The following is a 21,760-nucleotide window of genomic DNA, read 5'->3' as shown; positions in this document are numbered from 1 at the left end:
ACTGGTTGTGTATTGTATGGATGCGAAGAGGGAAAGACACACACACACACACACACACACACACACACATATATTATATATATATATATATATATATATATATATATATATATATATATATATATATATATATATATATACATATATATATATATATATATATATATATATATATATATATATATATATATATATATACATGTGGAAATTTTACTCTAAAATCATGATAATAAGATAGAAAAAGAAGAGAAAATAAGAGACGCCACACCTGACACCACGATTGACTTGAAATAGTTTAATTTTAGCTTAGATTTTTTTAATCTCTTCCAATGGTACATGTGTTGTTCTCAGAATACAACGAAGGTATCACCTCACCTTTCTTATCACGTTATGCCTCTAGCGAAAAGGAAACAAAAAAAAATGAACAAAACAACCGTCTTACACAACAGAAGACAAACGTGACGTCTGAAGTTTGTCTCGCAAAAAAAATTAGATACTCAATGGCATTTGATAGAGATGTCACTATATACAACTTTTAATATTAAAGACACTCTGTAAGTATCTTGTTTAATTTCTCTACACATTTGCCTGCACTTCACATATCCGTCTTCTCGGCAATAAAAGAAAAAAAAACTAAATAAAGGAAGAAAATATAAGGATTAATATCATCATCATCACTATTTGACAAGACATAAACACAAAAAAATGTCTTGCCAAAATATATTCGGTCGCCGTTACGCTGGAAAAAAAAAAGTCTTTGAAGCTCGGTAAATTCCAAGACATAATTCAAGTCTTATAGAAGATCGCTATGATTCTAGCGGACAGTGTCGTTTTGAAAACACGGAAAATTGCAGTACGAATTAAGTATCATTTACAGCGCTTTTTTCTTTATATATATATATATATACTACATCAACAAGACAGCAATAATGCCAAATGAATCAATGCAAAACGAACATGGTGAACAAGCCAAGGAACAGCGGAAATCTAAAAACATAAACGAACAGCTTGATAATGTCTTCGACCAGTTACGATGTCAGAGTAAAAAAAAAAAAAAAAAAAAATATCCCCAAAACTCGAATACGTCTTGCAGGTTTTGCGGTTGATCACGGGTTGGAATCACACGACACATAAATACAAGGCTGAATTCAAAACCACTCCTCATTTCTATTCCGCCTATATACTTACGCAAATTATGCAATTTCATTTTTTGCTTAAAAATGCTTAAAAAGACGGGAAAATGTGCCAATATTGCACAAGCTTTTGTTGTTGTTGTTGTTGTTGTTTCCTTGGTAACGGAACGCTCGACGAGATCCCATTGGAGCGTGATACAAAATGGCAGACATATTAAACTTAAATATTTAGGCACCTCCCTTTACTCCCTCTTTGGCTTATAAACGTTCAAACCACTCTTAAAAATAAAGAAAAAAAAAACGACAAACACGAACAAGAGATCATCAGATGCTTATTTTAGTAATGAATGATTTTTGACGATGATTTCAATCTTTTTCAACGTCACTTCTCCAAGAAAAAATATAAATTAGCAGTAATAATCATGATGATATTTTACAAATTGTCATCCATTTAGTTTTTTTCCTTCTCCTAATCAGTCTTTTCCATCCTAATGATGCACAATTAAACAAGAATTACAATCACGATGAAGAGAGAAAAATGATAAAAACCGGAAAATACTCTTTGTGACAGATATTTTACCAATTCATCACTCTTTGCGTATTTTTTTTTTTCGCAGCTCAAATTGAAAAACAAAAACAAAAACATGGTCATCTGTTCAATCCATGATCAATGAAATTATTCACAGTACTGTTAATACATATTTGCCGTCCATTGCACATATATCGTTCTAAAAGTGGGAATATGTGCAAGTAAAGCGACAAAGCATAAAATCAGTCAAGAGTCCAATCAAAACAGAAAAGACAAACAAACTTCATTTTCTCGGTCAAAACAAACTTATCTCGGTGGCGCTATTTGTTTACGCAACAATAATTTCATTCCACACGATCGACACTACATTCCTTGTCGATCTTCTGGAACGTTAATATTCTCATAATTTGACGATGATATCTGACTTACAAAAATATGACTGAATTTCTTTACAGTGAATCTGACGACAATGCACAACGTCAAATGTTCCTTTCCATTAAAAAGACCCAACATACAGGCCATCATACAACCGCCGGCGTCACAAAACAATAGTACTCTGATCAAAAAGATAAAACATTCATAGAATTGAAATACTGTCCATTACTTGATTTTGGTCGCAATTCAAGTACGCTTGATTCTACTCCATCTACAACGCAAAGACTCGGTCACGAGATATAATGATATCACATTACGTAATCATGCCCATATATTTTTTTTTTTTTTTCGGGCAGGCCTATCTGCTGCCACCTTCTGTCCAACTTTGAGCAGTCTGTCTCTTTGAAAGAGTTGTAAATCTGGATGCGACGGATCTACGACGGCAAGGACGTAGCAATCTGACACTCCTCCTATTCCATAGTTATGCACCCATAGCACGTCAGGTGCTATCAGTTTGTCGACTGGCAGTACCACACGAAAATGAATACCTTGGACTACCATGTTTCTTTTTTTCTTTTTTCTTTTTTTCAAAATCTGCATCAAAAACAGCGGCGACAACAGCCGGAAGTAAACTCTTGCAGAACACTTCAAGGCATGGTACTCATTTTTAGCATCGTCTTGGATGGTTGTTGATTTACTCCATTTATTGTGTGGCTGCCAACTGTGTGGCTGGAACATGATCACTAAAAGAACAGATTTTATGAAGTTCGGTGTTTGATATGTAGTGCTGCGTAAAATTTTTCGCTCCAGCTTTAGACCTTCGCGAGCGTGCGTGCTCGTCGACACGTATTATAGACGCGTGCGTAAAACCAACCATTATGTTACTTTGACTAAGGTATACCGATCTCCCACTTTACCTCACTTATGGCAACCGTACAAAGTGAAAATCGGCCACTTCGCACTAATTTTCTCTGCATATTAAGAACGGATAGCACATTCTATGCAAGACAGATGTAGAATTATCGCGTGGCTCATCCAGGCGTAATACATAATTCTGTCTTCTGCCCGCTAAATTGGATATGAATCCCTTTCATGATCAAAGTCTAAACATACACCAATGTTCTGTCGTGATCGAAATAATTATGATGTAAGGGGGTAAATGTCAGTTCCGTTCCCGGGAGTCAGTTGGCCGAAACGGTGTGGCCGCTGCCCGGGTCGTAAGTGCCCGCCAGATAATAGATGTCCTGGCGTTTGACGAACGTGTTGCGCATTTTCTTGCCGGACACGTACTGCTTGAACTCGTCCAGTGAGAAAACCTCACACTTGTGCGATATGGTCTGCACATCATTTTCGTCCACGTGCTGGGAAAGGTAGAGCGCCATCTGTTGGCAAGGGGGTAGGTAAAACGGGTTGGTGAATTACAGCACTGTTTTCAAATTCACTTTAGCACCATTCATTACATCGGCAGTGCCAATAGAAGAAGCCGTGATAGTTGTAGACGTAATACGAATAATAGTGAAAAACGAGAAGTTCTAATCATATCCTTGTTTTGGGGAAATTCCTTCCCCCATTTTTCTGAAATTCAAAATGATCTTTTGTGGGTTTTTTTCTCTTTTTCTAACTATGCTTTTTCACTTAAAACAAATGAAGAAATAAATCAACATCAACATGACACGTGAACAAATTTGAAAAATCTACGTACAATATGTATCGATAAAACGAAAAACACGAACAAGAACAAAAAGCAAAACAACACATAAAATATATCAACAGAATATAACAAAAACAAAATAACAAAGTGAAGGGGAAAAGGAAGTAGAGAAAGGAGACGGAAAGTCGCACAGCACTAGATGTCCTCTCTCACCTTGCCATCGCTGGGCTTACGGCCGCCCTTCGTCTCCTCGGGGTGGTAGAACCACTTGACCCGCACCACCATCATCCCACCCCACGACTCCCACATACTCTCTATGCGACCGATGTACGGCAAGCGAGGGCGCCCCAGAGAGAGGAACACAGCGCATTCGCCAACCTGACGAGAAGAAAACGTGGAAATGGTACATTGTGAACAAGAGTAAAATATCTTTATTCGTAATAAATGGAAGAGTATAATGTTATTTCAAGAACTGTACATCTGACCATCCCTGGAAGTCTGAAGCACTTTAGACCAGTCAGAAATCCTACAATTAAATAAAATACAAGAATTTTTATGAATGTTGAAAATAATGACGATTTTCATGGAATGGATAGAGTCTAAACGATCAAATCTCGGCTTTTGATCGTTTGACTCTTACTGCATTGAACAGGGAGTAAGTCAATTTGCTATATCTGTCAACCAGTCACCAGCTGGTTGGATTTAGAACACAATTATACGAGAGTGAATAAGAAGTAAAGAAAGCAAACAATGTTCCTTACACCTCCACTGTGATTTCATTATGCAATGCACGCGTTCTGCCGGTGTTCTCTGCTTCCAACTTTCAATTGAACTATGAGCAAAAGCGTCAAAAGAGTAAACGTATTCCACCGATGAAAACTTAATAACACTGGTCTGTGTTATTTCCCCAATTACAAGAGCCTGCACTTCTACAACTTTTTGTTTTGCTTTACTTGTTTTGTTTGCTTGTTTGTATATGTTGTTGTTGAGTTGTTTGGTTTTGGTTTTGGTTTTGGGTTTTTGTTTTTTGTTTTTTGGGTTTTTTTTTTTTTGGGGGGGGGGGGGGGGTGGGGTGCAGCCGGGGACAAGTCACGCCGTTTCATATAGCGAAGACATCGAGAAACAAACAGAACAGCCGGGCACTTTCTCGACGTTCAAGGACAAGTGTGAGGTTTCGCCTATCTAAAGTCATTCCCGAGCTCAAAACCAAGATCACTTTCACTCTACAGTGCATTAGGTAGTTGGTATACGCAGTTTTAGCACGTACGTATCTTCCCGACACCCCTCTACCAAACACCACGTCCTCTCGCTCTCCAAGGAAACGAAGAGGAAGAGGAGCGATTGGGGGGGGGGGGGGGTGGAGAGTAGAAGGAGGGGGGTCATTGAATCAAACGACATTTTGTTCAAATTGCATTCATAAATTCGTCCTTAATGGGTGCCGAGGAGTACTTGTAGGTGACAATCAGTGTCGGAAAATCAAAAGACATTTACGGTCCTTGTGGGGCTCCAATTGCGGATATAACATAATGGATAGACATGACAGGGGGTACACGAAAAGAAAAGGTGGAAACACAAATCACATTGCGTTTCCTATGAGGATAGATTCGGACTTCAAAACAGGCGGTGCACTCGTGCGCTGATGAATACCGCATATTTTGGATGGAAAATCATTTACAACTGAAAACAGATCATGAAGTTAATCACCTCAAATCCTTTCCCTTCCTTTTCGCCCCTTTTCTCCCCCCCCCCCCCCCCTTTTGTTTCTTTCATGGGAATTTACCGCAGTGAGACGTTGTTTCGACAACGTTTGATCATTTATGACTGATTTCATGGGCGGTATTCCTCGTATTTCTCATGAGCTATGTGACTCATAATCTGAAACTTGAGGATGGACTGGTGGAATCTAGGGGGCGGACCTGCAAAATGTCGAGAGAAATTAAACGACAAATATCTCAAAAGACACGATCACTAGTGAGAGCCTGTCAACTACGCAAAGAACTCGTTTGCAAACCGTATGTGGACGCATGTTTCATGTTGATCCATTTGATTTTCTTAAAAATTCTGAAAGCAACTTGGAATCCCGTTTTCCAAAACAGGTTTTTCTGATCGTGACTGAACTAATCGTGGTACGGAGGAGTTTTCCCAGTTGAGTTTTGCTACTTTTTTCGTCGAACTGCGTGACCTCTAAAACACGATTGAGGTGAATCTTCGCTTGACCTTACATTAACTTCCGCCATAGTGCGTGCATACGTGTGGGAAATACTCTAGCACATGGGCATCATTAGCGAGAGCTGTGATTGATCTGCAAGCCAAAGTTTGTGACACGACAGTTTGGGTGGAATTGCTTTTGCAAAGCGCAGTTTGCAAGGAGACCAATTCCTGTGTCTGAACACTCTTAAATCTAAATATGTTTAGAAACACCTTTCAGAAACATGATCGCAATCAAGCAAGATATTTTGTAGGTGTGAAACAACTCCAAGTCATCCTATCTATGGAATACGGTATGTAAACACCTCGAAATAGCCGTCCTGCTCACATGACTGTGACGTCATATCCGGAAAGCCAACAACTTCCCACGACTGTATACGAAGGGGATCAATTTTAGTGTCGCGAGGGATGTATGAATGCACAACATCCTCATTACACGGAATGCAAAGGGGAGGGGAGGGGGGGGGGGGAGAGGAGCTAGGAGGAACGTCATGCGACAAAAATGTGCATATTTTTGACATTTCAGTCATGACCTAAATGAGAGGTATAATGTGACCTAACGAATAATTTCAGGTACTCACGCCTACTAAATGTCGTATACGATGAATTACTGACATTTTAAAGTTGTATTTCCATTTTCTTGGATTGGGGATCTCGAATGATTCCAACATGAAGCTTTCATCATGAACCCTCTTCACAATTCGATATGATCGACATGTATATTGTATTTTCAATGAAATGAATTGAATTACAGAAAATTGCGTTGATATTTCAATAATCACCTGTCCGCCATATCAATATATTCATATCCATCCGATTTCACTCAAGAATTTCATTAAGTTTTTGCTTTTCTTCCACACTTTTTCCCATTCTGTGGCAATTAGTCAAATGTGCACACACAAGCCTGTGAACAGGTAATTGATGTGGCACGCAAAGGGTTGTCGGTGTACACTCTGTATGTTGTAAGCTCTCAACAGAGAATGATGCAGAGAATCTCCGCAGTGCTTGTTTTGTTACAAAAGACCCTAATTCTCTAACATTGATTCCCATTCTCTCTTCATGTTGCGGATGTAACATTCTGACCACCATACTTTAATTTGCAACCCAACCTCTGATATGAAAATATCGCGTTTCCACTGAACACTCAATCCATTGTTAAGTCATTCTCCAGACTTCCAACCCCATCTGACGACCAAACCCAAACATCTAACCACATCCAGACACCTAACCAAAACATCAGATAGTCAGTGACTGATACTGTATCTATACAGGTGAAACTTCAAGAATAAAACACAAACTTATCCTCCCAACCACCATGGGGTGCAGTTCTGTTCATGTCTCTTGCGTCCGGGTAATCTACCTACTCCGTATACTATAGCACACACAGTTATACACTAGAGATTGTAATTTGTCATCACTGACAAATTAAGGTGATCCGATTTTTTTTTTTAATCAATGATTCGAGTCCTGATAGTGCAAAGTCTCAGCTACAGCATATTAAAATCTGAGAGAAATTCACTGAAGCATAAGTAAGATAGTGCTCGATCAAGAGACGGTCATGTCAATTTTCACATCTGAAAAAATTCCCTCCCATAGAGATAACACGTCATAGCGAAGATAGAAAAAGAAGTACATATGACCTTTGACCCCACTTTGCACAGACAAGATGGCATCTGAGCAAAAAGTGGTTATTTTATGAAATGATCCCTGTAACATGGTCTTTACGTGTGCAAAATATGGGAAAGATAGGACATGTATTCACCAAGATACAGGATGAAATATCTATGACCTTTGACCCTAATTTACATACCCAAGAACCACCTTTACACTCTCAAGATGGCACCTGAGGAAAAAGTGGTTAATTTGTGAAATGATTCTTGCGACATCGTCTATAAGTGTGCAAAATATGGGAAAGATAGGACAGGTATTCACCAAGATACAAGATGAAACAGTTATGACTTTTGACCCTTATTTACATACCCAAGATGGCGTCTGATCAAGAAGTCGTTATTTTATAAAATAATGTAGGTGACATGAACTAAACATGTGCAAAATATGGTGGTGATAGAGCATGTTTTTCTTGAGTTTTTGCAAAGAAAGTTGTGCAAAGAAAGAAATATTTCAATACATCGTTGATGAGCTTTAATTTTAACCAAGTATTTTGACGTGATACCGACATCGTGTGAAAAAAAAAAACAAAGGGCACTTATATGATAGCACAAAGTTTCAGCTACAACATATTAAAATCTAGGAGAAATTCACAGAAGCATAAGTGAGATAGTGCTTGATAAAGATAGTCATGTCAATTTTCACATCTAGAACTCCCTCCCATAGAGATAACACGTAATAGCGAAGATTGAGAAAGAAGTACATATGACCTTTGACCCCACTTTGCACACCCAAGATGGCATCTGAGCAATTAGTGGTTATTTTGTGAAATGATCCTTGTAACATGGTCTTTACGTGTGCAAAATATGAGAAAGCTAGGACATATATTTACCAAGACAAAGGATGAAACATTGATGACCTTTGACCCTAATTTACATACCCAAGATGGCGTCTGATCAAGTAGTTGTTATTTTGTAAAATAATGTTCGTGACATGAACTAAACATATGCAAAATATGGTGGTGATAGGGTATGTTTTTCTTGAGTTTTTGCACAGAAAGTTGAAGAAAGAAAGAAATATTTCAATACATCGAAGATAAGCTTTAATTTCAACCAAGTTTTTTGACGTAATCCCGATAACGTATGAAAAAACGAAGGGCACATTATCGATAGCCCTACGTCTCAGCTACAACATATTAAAATCTTAGAGAAATTCACCGAAGCATAAGTGAGCTAGTGCTCGATAAAGATAGTCATGTCAATTTTCATTTCCATAAAAACTGCACTCCCATAGAGATAGCACGTAAACTGGTCAAATTTGACAAGGTTACCTTCAATCCATTTTTTCGAGGTGATGTCGTCATCTAATCAAAATTGTGTAATTACATTAATGAAAGAGCATTTCATAAGCTACAACATATTGAAATTTAGGTGAAAATCGACAAAGGATAAGTGAGATACGCTCGAGTAAACTTGAAATTTGATGACGTAATTTTGAAAATTTACTTTTTTTTACTTTATTAAGAAATCTGATATCTTTCAATCATTTTGTCAGCACAGCCAGCCCATGAAATGACATGTGCGATTCATCAGCTTTCAGAATATGTAAAGAAAATGGGGGGTCACCGTCCATCCTGACGAGTAAAATCCGATTTAAAATTGGCGGTTTTTTGGCATACTTGCACTGTATATCGCCATTGACGCGCGCGCGGAATTTCAACTTTGACGGGCCCGTTTGACGTCATATTGAGTCGGATTGACTTGAAACTTGGTAGAAATATTCCTTGACATTTCAGAAATATATTCCGTGTGATAAAACGGGAAATCTCTATTGCATATGAGCTGTGCGTGCGTATATGCGCGCGCGCATACGCGTCCGTCGATTTTTTTTGAAATGCTGTAAATGACCTGAAACGTGTGCAAAACAATTTTAAGGTTGATTAGAGCATGTTTAAATTTCAACGCGCGCGTACGCGCTCGTTTACTATGAACGTGACTAAATTTTATGAAGTATATCAATAGAACTTGACTTGAACTATACGATATTCTAATTTCATTGAAAATTCCATTCCATTAATGAGATATTAATGTAAACGTGATTTCAGATAATGACGTCATAATGACGTCACGGTTGACTGATCACATTGATACACTAGATCTGTCGTCCTTAGGACATGATACATATATGGTATAAGTTTGAAAGTGATAGGTGGGGGACTTTTTGAGTTAACCTCTGCACAAGATTTGAGGAGAAAGAAATAAAGAAGAAGAAGAAAGAATCCGTACAGATACAATAGGTGATCCGAGAGGATACTCGGATCACCTAATAACGGTGTATGAAAACGGAAAATTTGCGTCAGCAATTTACATGAAGATACATCAATCTGTTAAGGTCTAAGTTTAACCGCATTACATAAAATGTATAATTGGTGGCTCACGGAAGCACAACAAAAGAAGAGACCATGCATAAATTCTACACAGGTGAGCTTGTTAAGCACAAGCCAATGGAATTACATTGCTACATTTCTAAAAATATATGAGCCTCCTATGTCATCATCCTTGTTCAGTGTAATCTTTTTTTCAGGGTATTTGTTTCTCTGCTCACGGACCACAATAAACTCCACAAATCTATACATGGAGCTGTCGATTTATGTGGGGCCCACTTCATGATGTGAATTTATGAAAATCGTCTGGACTTCCCTTTAAAACAGTCACTATATCACGCATGCGCTGAACGTGGCACATTTCAGAACACGCTGGGCATGTATGCCAGAATAATTGTGCAGGGAGGATCTCGTGCGGGAAGTGGTTTTTAAGGGGCGCGGCACTTACCCTTATTACTTCCTTATCGCGTACGATGGACCTGTAGAACAGCTTGCGAGCCTTGCCTTTACTGCCCCGCCTCTGCGTGGCCTTCCCCAACCACCTCCACAGCTGCCGAGGGGGCGAAAATGCTGCCAGACACGAGAGAGATAAATGAACGAAAACAATGCATACACCGATAAGTTCCATCTTTGTCCGCGGTCGATAACAACCACACACACACACACACACACACACAGACATAGGGCTGCCAACCATCACTCATCAAAATTAGCCTGACAATTCCAAAAGGGTGTAACTAACCGAGCGAAGAATGTTTGCAAACGTAGTGAATCCTAGGTTTCGTCAGGGCTCGTAAACAGTTGCAATCAAAATTCACAAACACTTTTTCATTGTTGCAAACAGTTTTCCTTGTCCCAACTTGTCGCAAAGAATGTTTTGTTGGGGGGGGGGGGGGGTTGCGACAGGAGATAAAACTATTCCCGACGATGGAAACTGTTAGCAAATTTAATTCCAAATGCCGCTCAGTGAGATACCCCCTGAAGAGCAAAATGGTACAGACACTTTTGTTTCAACGTTCACCTCTATAGAGACTATGATCCTCAAATCCAAATTAGTGCCAATCCCAAGCACGGTTGCGGTATCACATTACATTACGAGGTCACATGTCCCTAAAATTTTGCATATCTAAATCCCATTTGTGCACAAAAGGCATAGGTGAATATGTAGAACTCAATATATCGCTTTTGAAAATTGTAAGGAAAAAAAGCAGGTTCTGTTCCACTAGATTGTGCCATGACATGACAGAAATGGTTTGACAAACCGTCAATTATATCACATAAAGAATAAAAACACGAAGAAAGCAACAACAAAAGTAATGAAAAAGAAACGATGCAAAACTCCAGATAAAAGTAATGACAGCAAGAGTCATTTACGATACAACGTTGACTTGGGTTCTCATATCGACAGGGTTGACACTAAGCAAGAAGTAGGCAGCATCGCAGAATGGACACTTACCTGGGAGGCTGCAGGACGAGGATAGAGTGTCCTTACTCCTCTTCTTGGTCTTCTTCTTCTTCCTCAAGTTGTCCACGCTCTGCACGAATCAAACATGACGAAATTTGTGTCAGATCAAGTATAAAACCCAATATAGAATTCTTCATATCACTACTGAGTGCGTATAATTGTTTGTTTAGAATAGCTATCGCACGAAAATGCAAGAAACTCAGAATGATCAGCCCCCTTACATACGACGCGCACAGTACGAGTCCTTATGCTGCAGGAGGTTAAAGAAACAATTACCATTGATGATGTCAAGTAGAGGACAATTTCGAAAGTTACCTTCGAGAACTGATCACTCTCATCGTCGCTAGAGTCGTCCGAGTCGAAGGCGTTTGGTACCAGGCCGCAGTCGTGGAAGTCCAGCTCGTCCGTGTACACCTCGGAGGAGTAGACCGTTTCGATCTCCACTGTGCACTGGGATCCTCCTCCTCCTCCTCCTCTTCCGGCACCGGACAAAGGCCTGACCACGCCCGAGCCTCCGCCGGATGCCTTCTTCTTCGTCGCTTTCTTCTTGCTGCCCGTCTTCTTGCCCTTGGTGGCAAACCCCTTCTCGCGCTTATTCAGCAGGTTCCTCGACATCGAAGACGGCACTTTCCGCTTCTTCAGCTTCCCCAGCTTGGGCTTCAGCGAGAGACCGGAGCGCGCTTCCGACGAGGAGGACGTACCCTTGCCGGTGAACACGCCCTTGGAGAGCTTGGCCTTGGTCTTAAGCTTCAGCTTGCTCTTCGTCTTCTTCGCGGCAAGCTTCTTGAAGGATTTCTGGTCGCGGTCGCTGTTCTTCCTCGACTTCGGATGAGAGGGCAAGAAGACGTCGTTGTCCCCCTCGGAGATGGCGTTGATGTCGTCTTTGCTGCTCTGCGATTGCCACGAGTAATCTGCAGAGGTAAAGAAGGTGGATGCAAGGAAAATGGTATTTATTCAGTCACATTGTATTACCTTAATCCTGATTTTAGATATTTGATTAATGTTGCATTTGTGTTTTGTTTATGTGCACGTTTGCTTGTTCTTTTTCTTTTTTGATGGGTTTTCAGTTTTGTTCGTTTGCTTTTTGCTATAGTTGTTGCTTTTGTATGTTTGTTTGTTTTTTGAGGGTGTATAATGTAACCGTTGACGCAATTTACCAAGAGCGTCGTGTTGAAAACTGAATGATAGGTTACTTTTGGCAGTTGGTACTGGCACTCATCTCCCAAGCAATCTGTACGATTCAAATAAATTCATGAGCAAGCTCTGGTTATGCTCAAGACCACCATGCCGCCAGATGCAAAGAATATAGGTAATCTTTACAAGATGACGTTTGTATCACAGCTGTAAAGGCAGAGATGATACAAAAGAAAACAAAAACCAGATAAGAGAGAGAAGAAGCAGGAAGAAAAATCTTACCTCTGCTTTTCCCAACTCGTCTCTCATCCAAATCGACGTCGTCCTTCATGAGATCCATCTTCCAGTCCATGGTTGAACTGGTTTCCGAGGGTCTCCTGCGCCGCTTCCGTTGTACCATGATGGGCGACGGCTCGAAGTCGACGATGGGATAGTCCTGGGGAAGCATTCGAATGTGATCGAGCGGTATACGGCCGGAGTCGCCATCGTCGAACTCGACGGAGATGAAATTCGAGTCGAGCGTCGGGTTGGGCGAGCCCTTGACAACTGTCCCTGGGTAGAGATACTTGTACTGTTGGCTCCAGTAGGCGCAGATGCGAGTCCCCTCCGGGAGGTACCTGGAGGATGACGGTTTGACGTCCGCAATGGCTTCCTGCAGGATTTGCTCTTGCGAGAACACGTGTGGCCGACTTCCGCGTCCGCCTTCGATCACGACGCCGTAGACGTCCGGGGGTTGTATACCGCGGACGTTGCCGGCGTGGAAGAGTCCATCGATGGGTATCAGCACGCGGAGTCCATCCTGTAGTTCGTCCACGGAAATAACACAGCTTCGCGGTGCCGGCGTGGAAGGTCTGTCCACAAGGGATATCAGAGGAACGTTCTCTCCATCACTGTCGCTACTGTCCGTCAGAGTCCTAGAGTTCAGTGCCATGTCTAAATTGGCCATGTCAAGAGCAGGAGTCTTATCCTTCTTCTTGGCCTTCTTCTTCAGCTTCTTTCTCCTTGATTCGTCCTGGGGGCAGCTGTCCTCCTCGTCCTCCTGGGCGCTCAGACGGATGAGTTTCTTCCTCATCTGGAGCGGGTCGGTCTTGAGGGCGTCCAGGACGCTTCCTATCTGACTGACAACCGGGTTGGCGCTGGCTGTCGACGTCGGCGTCTGCTCCGTCGTCTTCTTCTTCGCCGGCGATCGTAGAAGCCGTTTCTTGGCGGCATCGGCCTCGGCCTTGCGGCTCGGGCTGATGTCTCGAGACTGGACGGGGCTGATGTCGCTGAGGAAGATGCGCTCGCTCCGTCGACGACACCAGGTTCTCTCGTCAAACTGAGGGGTGGGAGTCGGGTTAGGAGCAGGTGGCTGACTGGGCTCGCTAGAATCAGTCTGGTTGTTTGAGACCGTCTGCTGTTTTGCCTTCTTTGGCTTGTCATTCTTGGTGGACGCTGTTTGTGATTCGGTGTCCTTGTCAGGCTTGCTGGTTTTCTTGACTTTCTTCACAACTGATCCTGGTAACATATAAAAACACAATCAGTTATCTTCGGAATAATGGATACTTCGGATTTGAACATACGGATCTCAAATAAAGGTCAAACTGTAAATGGTCAAGATACTTGGATTGTCACGAGAGAGAAAACGAGTTGCCAGAGTTACTGTCGTTTGGAGTACTCGAAGAGGCTATGTGCATGAAAGTGCACGATTTCAGAATATAGCCACTCGTTTAATGAACTAGTAACACAGATCTAGAAAACTTAACATCTGTTGAAAAAAAACAACACGAATGAAACTAAGGATGTAAACGTCTGGACATGTAAATATGCACAAAGAAATGGTCATTAATTTCATTAGTTGTTAATATTACCACTAAACAGGCGAATGATATACTGGAAATCTCATTGTATTTCTTGAACTTAAAATAGCAAACACAAGATCTTAAGGCAGTCAGGACTTCAACACCGACGGAAATTATCCAATTATCCACATATGAATTTGATCACTTCAGGACTTAAATTTCTACAACCCTCACCGTTCTCGTTCTTATTCGGAGACGACTTCTTCTTCAGGATCTTCTTCTTGCTACTGACTTTGACCCCGTCGTTGGCATGACCCGAGGTCGTCGTCGTCGTCCCTGTCGTTGACATGGATGTCGATGTCGTCGACGAGGTTTTTCCACTCCCGGAAACCGCTGACGGGGACGATGCCGACTTGCTCTTGTCCTTGATCTTTTTCTTCTTGGCCTTGGTGGGCGTGGCACAGCGAGAGGATGACTGGTTGGAGGAGAGCTCGGCTAGGAGGGCAAGGCCCTTGTGGCTGGTCCAGCTATTCTGCAGGGAAACCGAGGTAGCCGTGCTGCCATCTTCCAGCGTGGAGTCGCTATCTTCACCTGCAGTGCGACCAACCATTGACAAATACCACATCCCGCGTACTTATGACAGTCACCATGAATGACATAATAATGACAATAGTATGGTCTTCTTTATCCAGGGTAGCCTCTTAAGTGTTGCGACTGCTCTACCAGAGAGCCCTGCCATTATTAATACCCTGACGTTCCATGTACCTATTTATACACCTGGATCGAGAGGGACATGGTGGGTAAAAATCATCTTGTGGAAGGACGTAAGCACTGACATGGATTCCAACTCGGGTCCTCCAACTAAAAGTCTAGAGCTTATCCACTATGTCATAGTGCCCCCTAACGGGGAGAATTCCTCTTGTAATTTAGCAGCCATGCTTCTGTTTCAGAGACATGAACTCAGAAGGTCTCCTATTGAGTGACAATGTGAGATAACATATCCTACACTGAAAAATCTAGTATCTCTTTCCTCAAGGAGAATCAAATTATATGATTCATGCTCACGACTTAGAAAATGATAACGATGCACACTGACAATAATGCTTACAACATTGTTTGCCTCTTTCATTGCCTACAGTAGAATATAGATGGCTCTTGGTGTCGGTTAGATGCTCCATTTTATATTTCATCACATAATCCTCGTTTTAAGCTACGAATGATTTACGTAATTATTCTGGGATTTTTCTTTGTCCTCTTACCATAGACATGTGCTATCGAAAGTTCAGACTTGGGCTTGGTCTCGAGGCCGGACACAGCCTCCAGCTTTGGCGGAGATGTATCGCTCTTGGAGACAACGCTACCGGATGGTGTATCCATAACAATCCCATCCACCGCACCCTTGGACTTGATGCTCTTCTTCTTCTTCCGCACGGTCGATGAGATTCCTAGCTTGCCGTCCTTGCTCTTCAGCTTCTTGGACAGCTTGGTCTTGAGCTTGGGCACCTTGACCGTCTTGACAGACGCGGAAGACGGGGAGGATGGGGCGGGCTTGTTCGGCCAGATAATGCTACCAGAATCCGTGTCTGCGACAGAAAAAAAAAAAACAACACACAAACCAGAAAAGACAATTAGCCATAAGTCGCTGTATACATTCGGCACTTTACCTCGAAGAACTTTTTGGTAGATACACGAAACCTTCCCAGAAAATAACGGGAATGAATGGTGCGAACAAACCCTTCGTCATTAAAATCGTCACGGTTGAGATGCAACGCAGATTTGATTTACGTCATTTTTTTTTTTTTTTTTTTTTTTTTTTTTTTGGTCAATCCTCGATAGTTTCGCTATTAATGATGATGCACAAATGTAAAAAGATTGTTAAGGAATCGCAACAAATCGTAAACGACAGGCTTAAAATATGTGTTGCTTGAAGGTTTAAAATAGAAGTAAGAGATGAATGAGATAAATCCCTGTCATACCAGAAGTAAATGAATCCTGACTAGCCAGGTTGGCAATCTGCAGTTTCTTGGACGCGCTCTTGGATAAGACTTGCTTCTTCGACTGAACATCACCAGAGATGGGAGAACCAAGGCGTTTCTTGGAACTCTTGGATCCTGAAGAGGAAAACGAAGAATCATGATGATTAGAACAAAGAATGAACGTGTTGTAATTACTCGCCTTTAGATTGACAGACACAATTTCTCTGCATTTATTAAGGAGGTTTGGTTTTTTTTTGTTTGTTTGGTATTGTTGTTGCTGTAATGGAGGTGGCTCTTGTTGATGATTATGGTGTTTCTTTGCTTGTTTGTTGTTGTTGTTCTTTTTTATTTCAGGGAGTCACCTTTACTCTTGAGTGAGGCCGAAAGACTGGTCTCCGATGACGTTGATGGATGTGAGGAGCCAGTCCTGTCTTTGTCTCGCTTTTTCTTGGTGGGAGTTTTGGTGTCAGAACCTGTCAAACCAACTCCGCTGTCGGCGTTCAGCTTCGACTTTAACTTCTTCGTCTTCTTGCCCTGTGGAAAACATAATAAAAACGCGTCATAATATAAGTGAAGCGGCCAACGTCTACAACTTTATCAAGAACCCACTAAAACACAAACAATACCCAATGTACGTTTTACTTGTTGGCCAAATTCTGCCATAGAACAGAATGGACAACGTAAATGATTATATATAAATTCATCTTTCATTGCAAATCACATGGCTTACTAGTCATCATGCTTTAGGTTACCAGGTTTGGAAGACCGTCTTATTTCAGGAAAACATTTTTGATCAGTATGACTTTTTCCCAACAAATTTACAATGATACAGAACCTATCGTTTAGAACCTATCGTTTGAATTACATACATATTGACTCAATATGTCTTAGAAGAGCAATAATAAATAGAAAACAACAAGTTCAAAATTATCATAGCTCATCAAAAAAAAAACAAAAAAACAAATGGGTTGACTCTTGCGTTAAAGGAAAAAAATAAAACTTCTTGCGTAACTCCGGACAGGTTTTGAAGTATTTCTCAGTACTCACCTGTTTAATCGGCTTTTCCTTGTGTTCCTTCTTGGTCTTGTGCTCCTTCTTCTTCTTCTTCTTGGGGACGGGTTCCTCCAGCGAGGCAGCAGCCTCCAGGAGCACTGTGGCCGATGAGTGAAGTGTCCTCACCTCCCTACACACAAACAAACATGACACAGATAGAAATCACCACACCGTATTAGTGAGGGTTCGCATGATGGATGGCACACGGCTGGAAGCATGATATTATGGCTGTCAAGTACATAGCTGACACTCACGTACCCCTAACCCCCCCCCCCCCACACACACACACACACACACAAACACGGAGTAACCTAGTTGATGCACACGTGGTTTCATTCACACACACACACACACACACACACAAACAAACACGTCTAAGGAAACATTCCGCGGGATTAACTTTGTTCTATACACCCAATGATTTCACCTCCACTGGTTGTTACTTTAATCACTACACACACAATTAAATGAAAAGAATATTAATCAGGTCTGCCGGTATAGAAACACAATAGAAGGCTACATAAGGTCGAGATGAATGACGGTATCATGCTTATGTTACAGGAAGGTGCATTCACGTTTTTCCATCCCACTCCTAATCCTATAAAAAGATGGAACCAACAAACAGATAAACAGCCTCTTCTGCAAAAGTGCGTCTATCTGTATCTGGCATTACGTTTTACCCTGGAATTATGTAAACATATACGAATCACATTTCGTCTATGTAGAAACAGTTTAACGACCTAACAGCAAAATGACTTATTTATCGCATTTGTAAAAGTGTCACATGCTATAAGGAGAAAACAGGGGAAGTCAAAATAAACATACCAAACGAAACGAGTCTGGCAGCAAAGCAGGAAATATATTCAGATACAATATCATGAATACTTAGTAAGAGTTGAGCTTATTGTTCAATATTATTGCTCTCAAAATTGGAATATGGAGGAGGAAGGTGTAAACTTACTTTTCTTTGACTGGAGTCGTTTCGACCTGCTCCGTGCCAGTGCTGGATTTACTGCTAAACTTCCGCTTCCGGGGTCGACCACGCCCCCTCCTCTTCTCCACTGTTGGGCTGTTGTTCTTGGAGTCTTCTCTCGCCCTGTTACCGCAAGATTACGCAAATAATTTTCAGGAACGCTGCTCATTTTTCAGCTTCCTTACGTTTTCCTTCTTCGCTTTTACTGTACTTGAAACTGGTTTGTGCATTATTTGAACGTGTCCTGTCCTAAATACTCAACCGAATACAAATATTGAGAAATATGTGCGGCTTTGCACAGCTCGACTTTAACAGACGACTGTGAGTAAGTGTAAATTTCATATCGGAACAATTCTTACCCAACATATTCACATTCATTATTTGAATTACATAAACTATAAACATAATAACAAACGAGTGCATCAGAGTTCATCATTCCTGACCACCAATAACGACTCGAGCCCTTGTTCTAATACAAAAGACGGTCTTCACAGAAAATGCACTAAAATGAATAATTGAGACGAAGTGTATAAGAACTTGATATTGAAATAAGAAAACTTTATTTTCTTTTTCTTAAATTGACCACTAAACTTGGTGAGAGGCATGTCCAAAAAAGCAAACAAAACAAAACAAAAACAAACATTTCGCACACAAAGAACATCCCGGAGTTCTGGAAAAAAATATAGGGACTTCCCCAATCTTACTTTTTGTCTTTCTTTTTCTGCAGTTTGTCCAGTTCTTTCTTCTTCTCCTTGTACTTCCTCTGCAGTTCGGCCAGTTTCATCCTCATTTCCAGCTCCATTGGGTTCATGTTCTCCGCCGACCCGAGCGGAGTGCCGCACGCCGAAACTTCGCTCCGACCTTCACGAAACGAGGACAAAGTTTACTGAGTGTGAAAGCTTTGCAAAAGCATAGCGTCAATGATTCACTAGCATTGACGCACATAAGTTTCATATTCCGCATCCTAGCTGTTGAAGTCCATGAACTCAATTTCGTGATACTATTACATCGTTTTCCATACGTAACGTCATGAACTGCAGTAGTCTTGTCATCCAGCGATGGCTGCACGAACACTTATATTTCCGAAAAACCGAAAATCGAAATAGCCGAAAATCCTATTTCATGTATTGAACAGACTGAGCTAGCTTTCTGCAGAAGCTAGATGCCAGCCCTGACCCAAGAAGTGGTTTAAAATCCTTGTTTTCCTCAGGTATCTAAAAAAAAACACACACATACACACACAACAAAAACAAAAACAGCACCAGCAAATAAAGACCTTGCCAATGTAACTAAAGTTTCACACGCACCATTAGCCTCTTTCTTGATGGTGATTGGACATCTGATCTTCAGACTCAGCTCGCCTGGAATGCTGGGAATGACGTCATCATCCAGGTCACAGCCACCGTTGGACGCCATGGCGCTCACGGAGTTGCCCTGCAAGGGTGTGTTCGACTCCGTCGTTGTCGATTCGGCGTCGTCCGCCTGCTCGGAGTTCCGGTTTTCCGTCCGGTGTTGTTCTGAAAGATGTCAAAAAAAAAAAAAACGGAGGGGGGAGTTATTTTTCACTCTGTTGACGAGGATCGGTGGGAGAAACAATGACGTTTGGCTTTACTAGTTATTCTTTTGTCTATGGATTTCATTTCTTTTTTTTTGGGGGGGGGGGTGGAGGTGAGCAATCAATCAGTGAAATTACATGAATTTGCGCAAAACTTACTTGGCTTCCCCCATCCCCCACCCCCCCCCCCCAAAAAAAAAAAAATACATACCCAGAAGTATAATACTGCTATGCATTTAAATATGTATGACTAGATAAACAGACAAATATATAGGTATTTTTTAAAGTATAGATGAATGGATATGTTATGCTGAAATGGTAGTAAGAAACTTGAAATGGTAGTAAGAGACTGAGGCAATAGGCAAGGATAAAAGAATTGGGACAACGAAAGTGATAATATGTCGGAGATTCTGGATGATGAGCTCAACGAAAAACAGAAATCAAAAGAAATCTCAATGCACTGACCAGCCACACAGTTCCAGAATTCAGCTCTAGTCGCTAACGCCTTGCGTTCCGCTACTTCGCTCAGGAGCGCAATTCCCTCAATGGCAGCCATCTGGTCGGGGTCGAGTCCGTCGACAGTGGAGGCAAACGTCTGCATCGTCGTCATGACGTTGGTGATCAGCGTCTCTCGACTCGTGGTCACTGGAATGCTGTCAGTCGACAAAGTCGGCATCGCGGTGCTCTTTTCGAGCGTCGTGTCCGTCGGAGCGACCTCGGGCTGGTTGTCCGCGCATGAGTTGTCAGTCTGAGCGGGCGGTTCGGTCGGTGGGGCTGCCGGTTCATCGGGCAGCGTTTCGCGTGGAGTCCGCGGGCGGGGCTCCGCTTCGTCAAGGTTTGCACTGGTGTCTTTAACCTCTTCCTTAACGCATACTGTCTCGGTGGATGGAGGTTCTGTTTGAATAGTCACTGGCTGCGATTGCTCCTGCGGGCTTGCATGTTCACACTGCGTCGGCACTTCGGCTTTGGTCAGAACGCTATAGGCGTCCGACACCAAGGCCGGCGATGATGACGACGCGACTAACAGTGAATCGGGCGAGTCCACAGTGACGACATCGATGTTGGGTTCTAATAATACTTTCTGCTGACTTGCTTCGGTTTGTTGCGTCCTGAAAACTTTGGCACTTTTACTACTCACAGCGGCATCCGAGTCCGTCTCCGATTCGGTCTCCACCTTGGCCGTCGGTGCGGGAGGCGTTTCCGCTGGCGATGTCTGCACGCTAGTACTCTTCAGGGCACTCTCCTTCTTGTCCTTGTCCAACCGCGACGACGGTACAGAGGCCATGCGATCGGGGAAGGGTTCTTTCTTCTCCTTCGAATCTTGGCAAGTCCTGGAACCCGGCGCCTGCGGCGCCGACGGTGGAGCATTTTCGTATAAGTAGGGGACAGATGGCGTGTACATGAAGGGGAGCGGGGGGTGCTGGGAGGCCGCAACGGGAATGGCCGGCAGGAACGGGGCTTGCGAGTGATGGATGGAATGTTTGATATCGAGGGGCTCCTGGGAAGAAGTTCTAGTCCTGTCCGCTTGCCGACTCTCCGGTCGGCCCTCCCCCTTCACATCACCCGACTCACGACGATTCCGGTGGTGTCCACTGCCTCCCTTGATAGCGTCTGGCGGAAGCTTGATGCCCCCGCTCTCGCCACTGGCGTTGGTCTTCGGCTGCTCCTTCCGCATTCGCTCCTGCTGCTCGGCGTTCCTGAACATGTGGGCGATGGCTTCTTGGTGCTGTTGAATGATGGTCTGCACCTCCACGCTGGTGCCTGCGGCCGGCAGGTGCTGCAGGAGAGCCGGGTGCTGAGATGGATGCGGCGGGCCGGGCAGGGGACCGTAGGGAAACTGGTTGAGCATCAGCTGCTGGAGTTGGTGGCTATGAGGCTGCAAGTGCGGTGGGACAAGGTATCGTGGCCACACTGTTGAGAAAAATAACAGGAGTTA

General features: G+C 42.4%; 1 protein-coding gene across 1 annotated transcript in view; it reads right to left on the bottom strand.

Moving 5' to 3' along the window:
- Window positions 1-294: 294 nt before the first annotated feature.
- The window catches only part of LOC140232370 (uncharacterized), a 118,627-nt gene continuing 97,161 nt past the window's right edge, over window positions 295-21,760 (bottom strand). The window contains exons 11-25 of the mRNA XM_072312496.1: window positions 20,290-21,735; window positions 19,577-19,786; window positions 18,974-19,130; window positions 18,258-18,392; window positions 17,291-17,426; window positions 16,606-16,777; window positions 16,244-16,378; window positions 15,527-15,850; window positions 14,502-14,858; window positions 12,769-13,983; window positions 11,668-12,263; window positions 11,344-11,422; window positions 10,336-10,457; window positions 3,902-4,066; window positions 295-3,419 (exon numbers count right to left, since the gene is read on the bottom strand). Coding sequence (XP_072168597.1) covers window positions 3,219-3,419; window positions 3,902-4,066; window positions 10,336-10,457; window positions 11,344-11,422; window positions 11,668-12,263; window positions 12,769-13,983; window positions 14,502-14,858; window positions 15,527-15,850; window positions 16,244-16,378; window positions 16,606-16,777; window positions 17,291-17,426; window positions 18,258-18,392; window positions 18,974-19,130; window positions 19,577-19,786; window positions 20,290-21,735 — 5,450 coding nt within the window. The 3' untranslated portion in view covers window positions 295-3,218. The remainder of the gene's footprint in view (window positions 3,420-3,901; window positions 4,067-10,335; window positions 10,458-11,343; window positions 11,423-11,667; window positions 12,264-12,768; window positions 13,984-14,501; window positions 14,859-15,526; window positions 15,851-16,243; window positions 16,379-16,605; window positions 16,778-17,290; window positions 17,427-18,257; window positions 18,393-18,973; window positions 19,131-19,576; window positions 19,787-20,289; window positions 21,736-21,760) is intronic.

This window comes from Diadema setosum, chromosome 8 (genome assembly GCF_964275005.1).
Source record: "Diadema setosum chromosome 8, eeDiaSeto1, whole genome shotgun sequence".
NCBI lineage: Eukaryota > Metazoa > Echinodermata > Echinoidea > Diadematoida > Diadematidae > Diadema > Diadema setosum.
The sequence above is the reverse complement of the archived record's forward strand: the minus strand, read 5'-3'. Positions and strand labels throughout refer to the sequence as shown.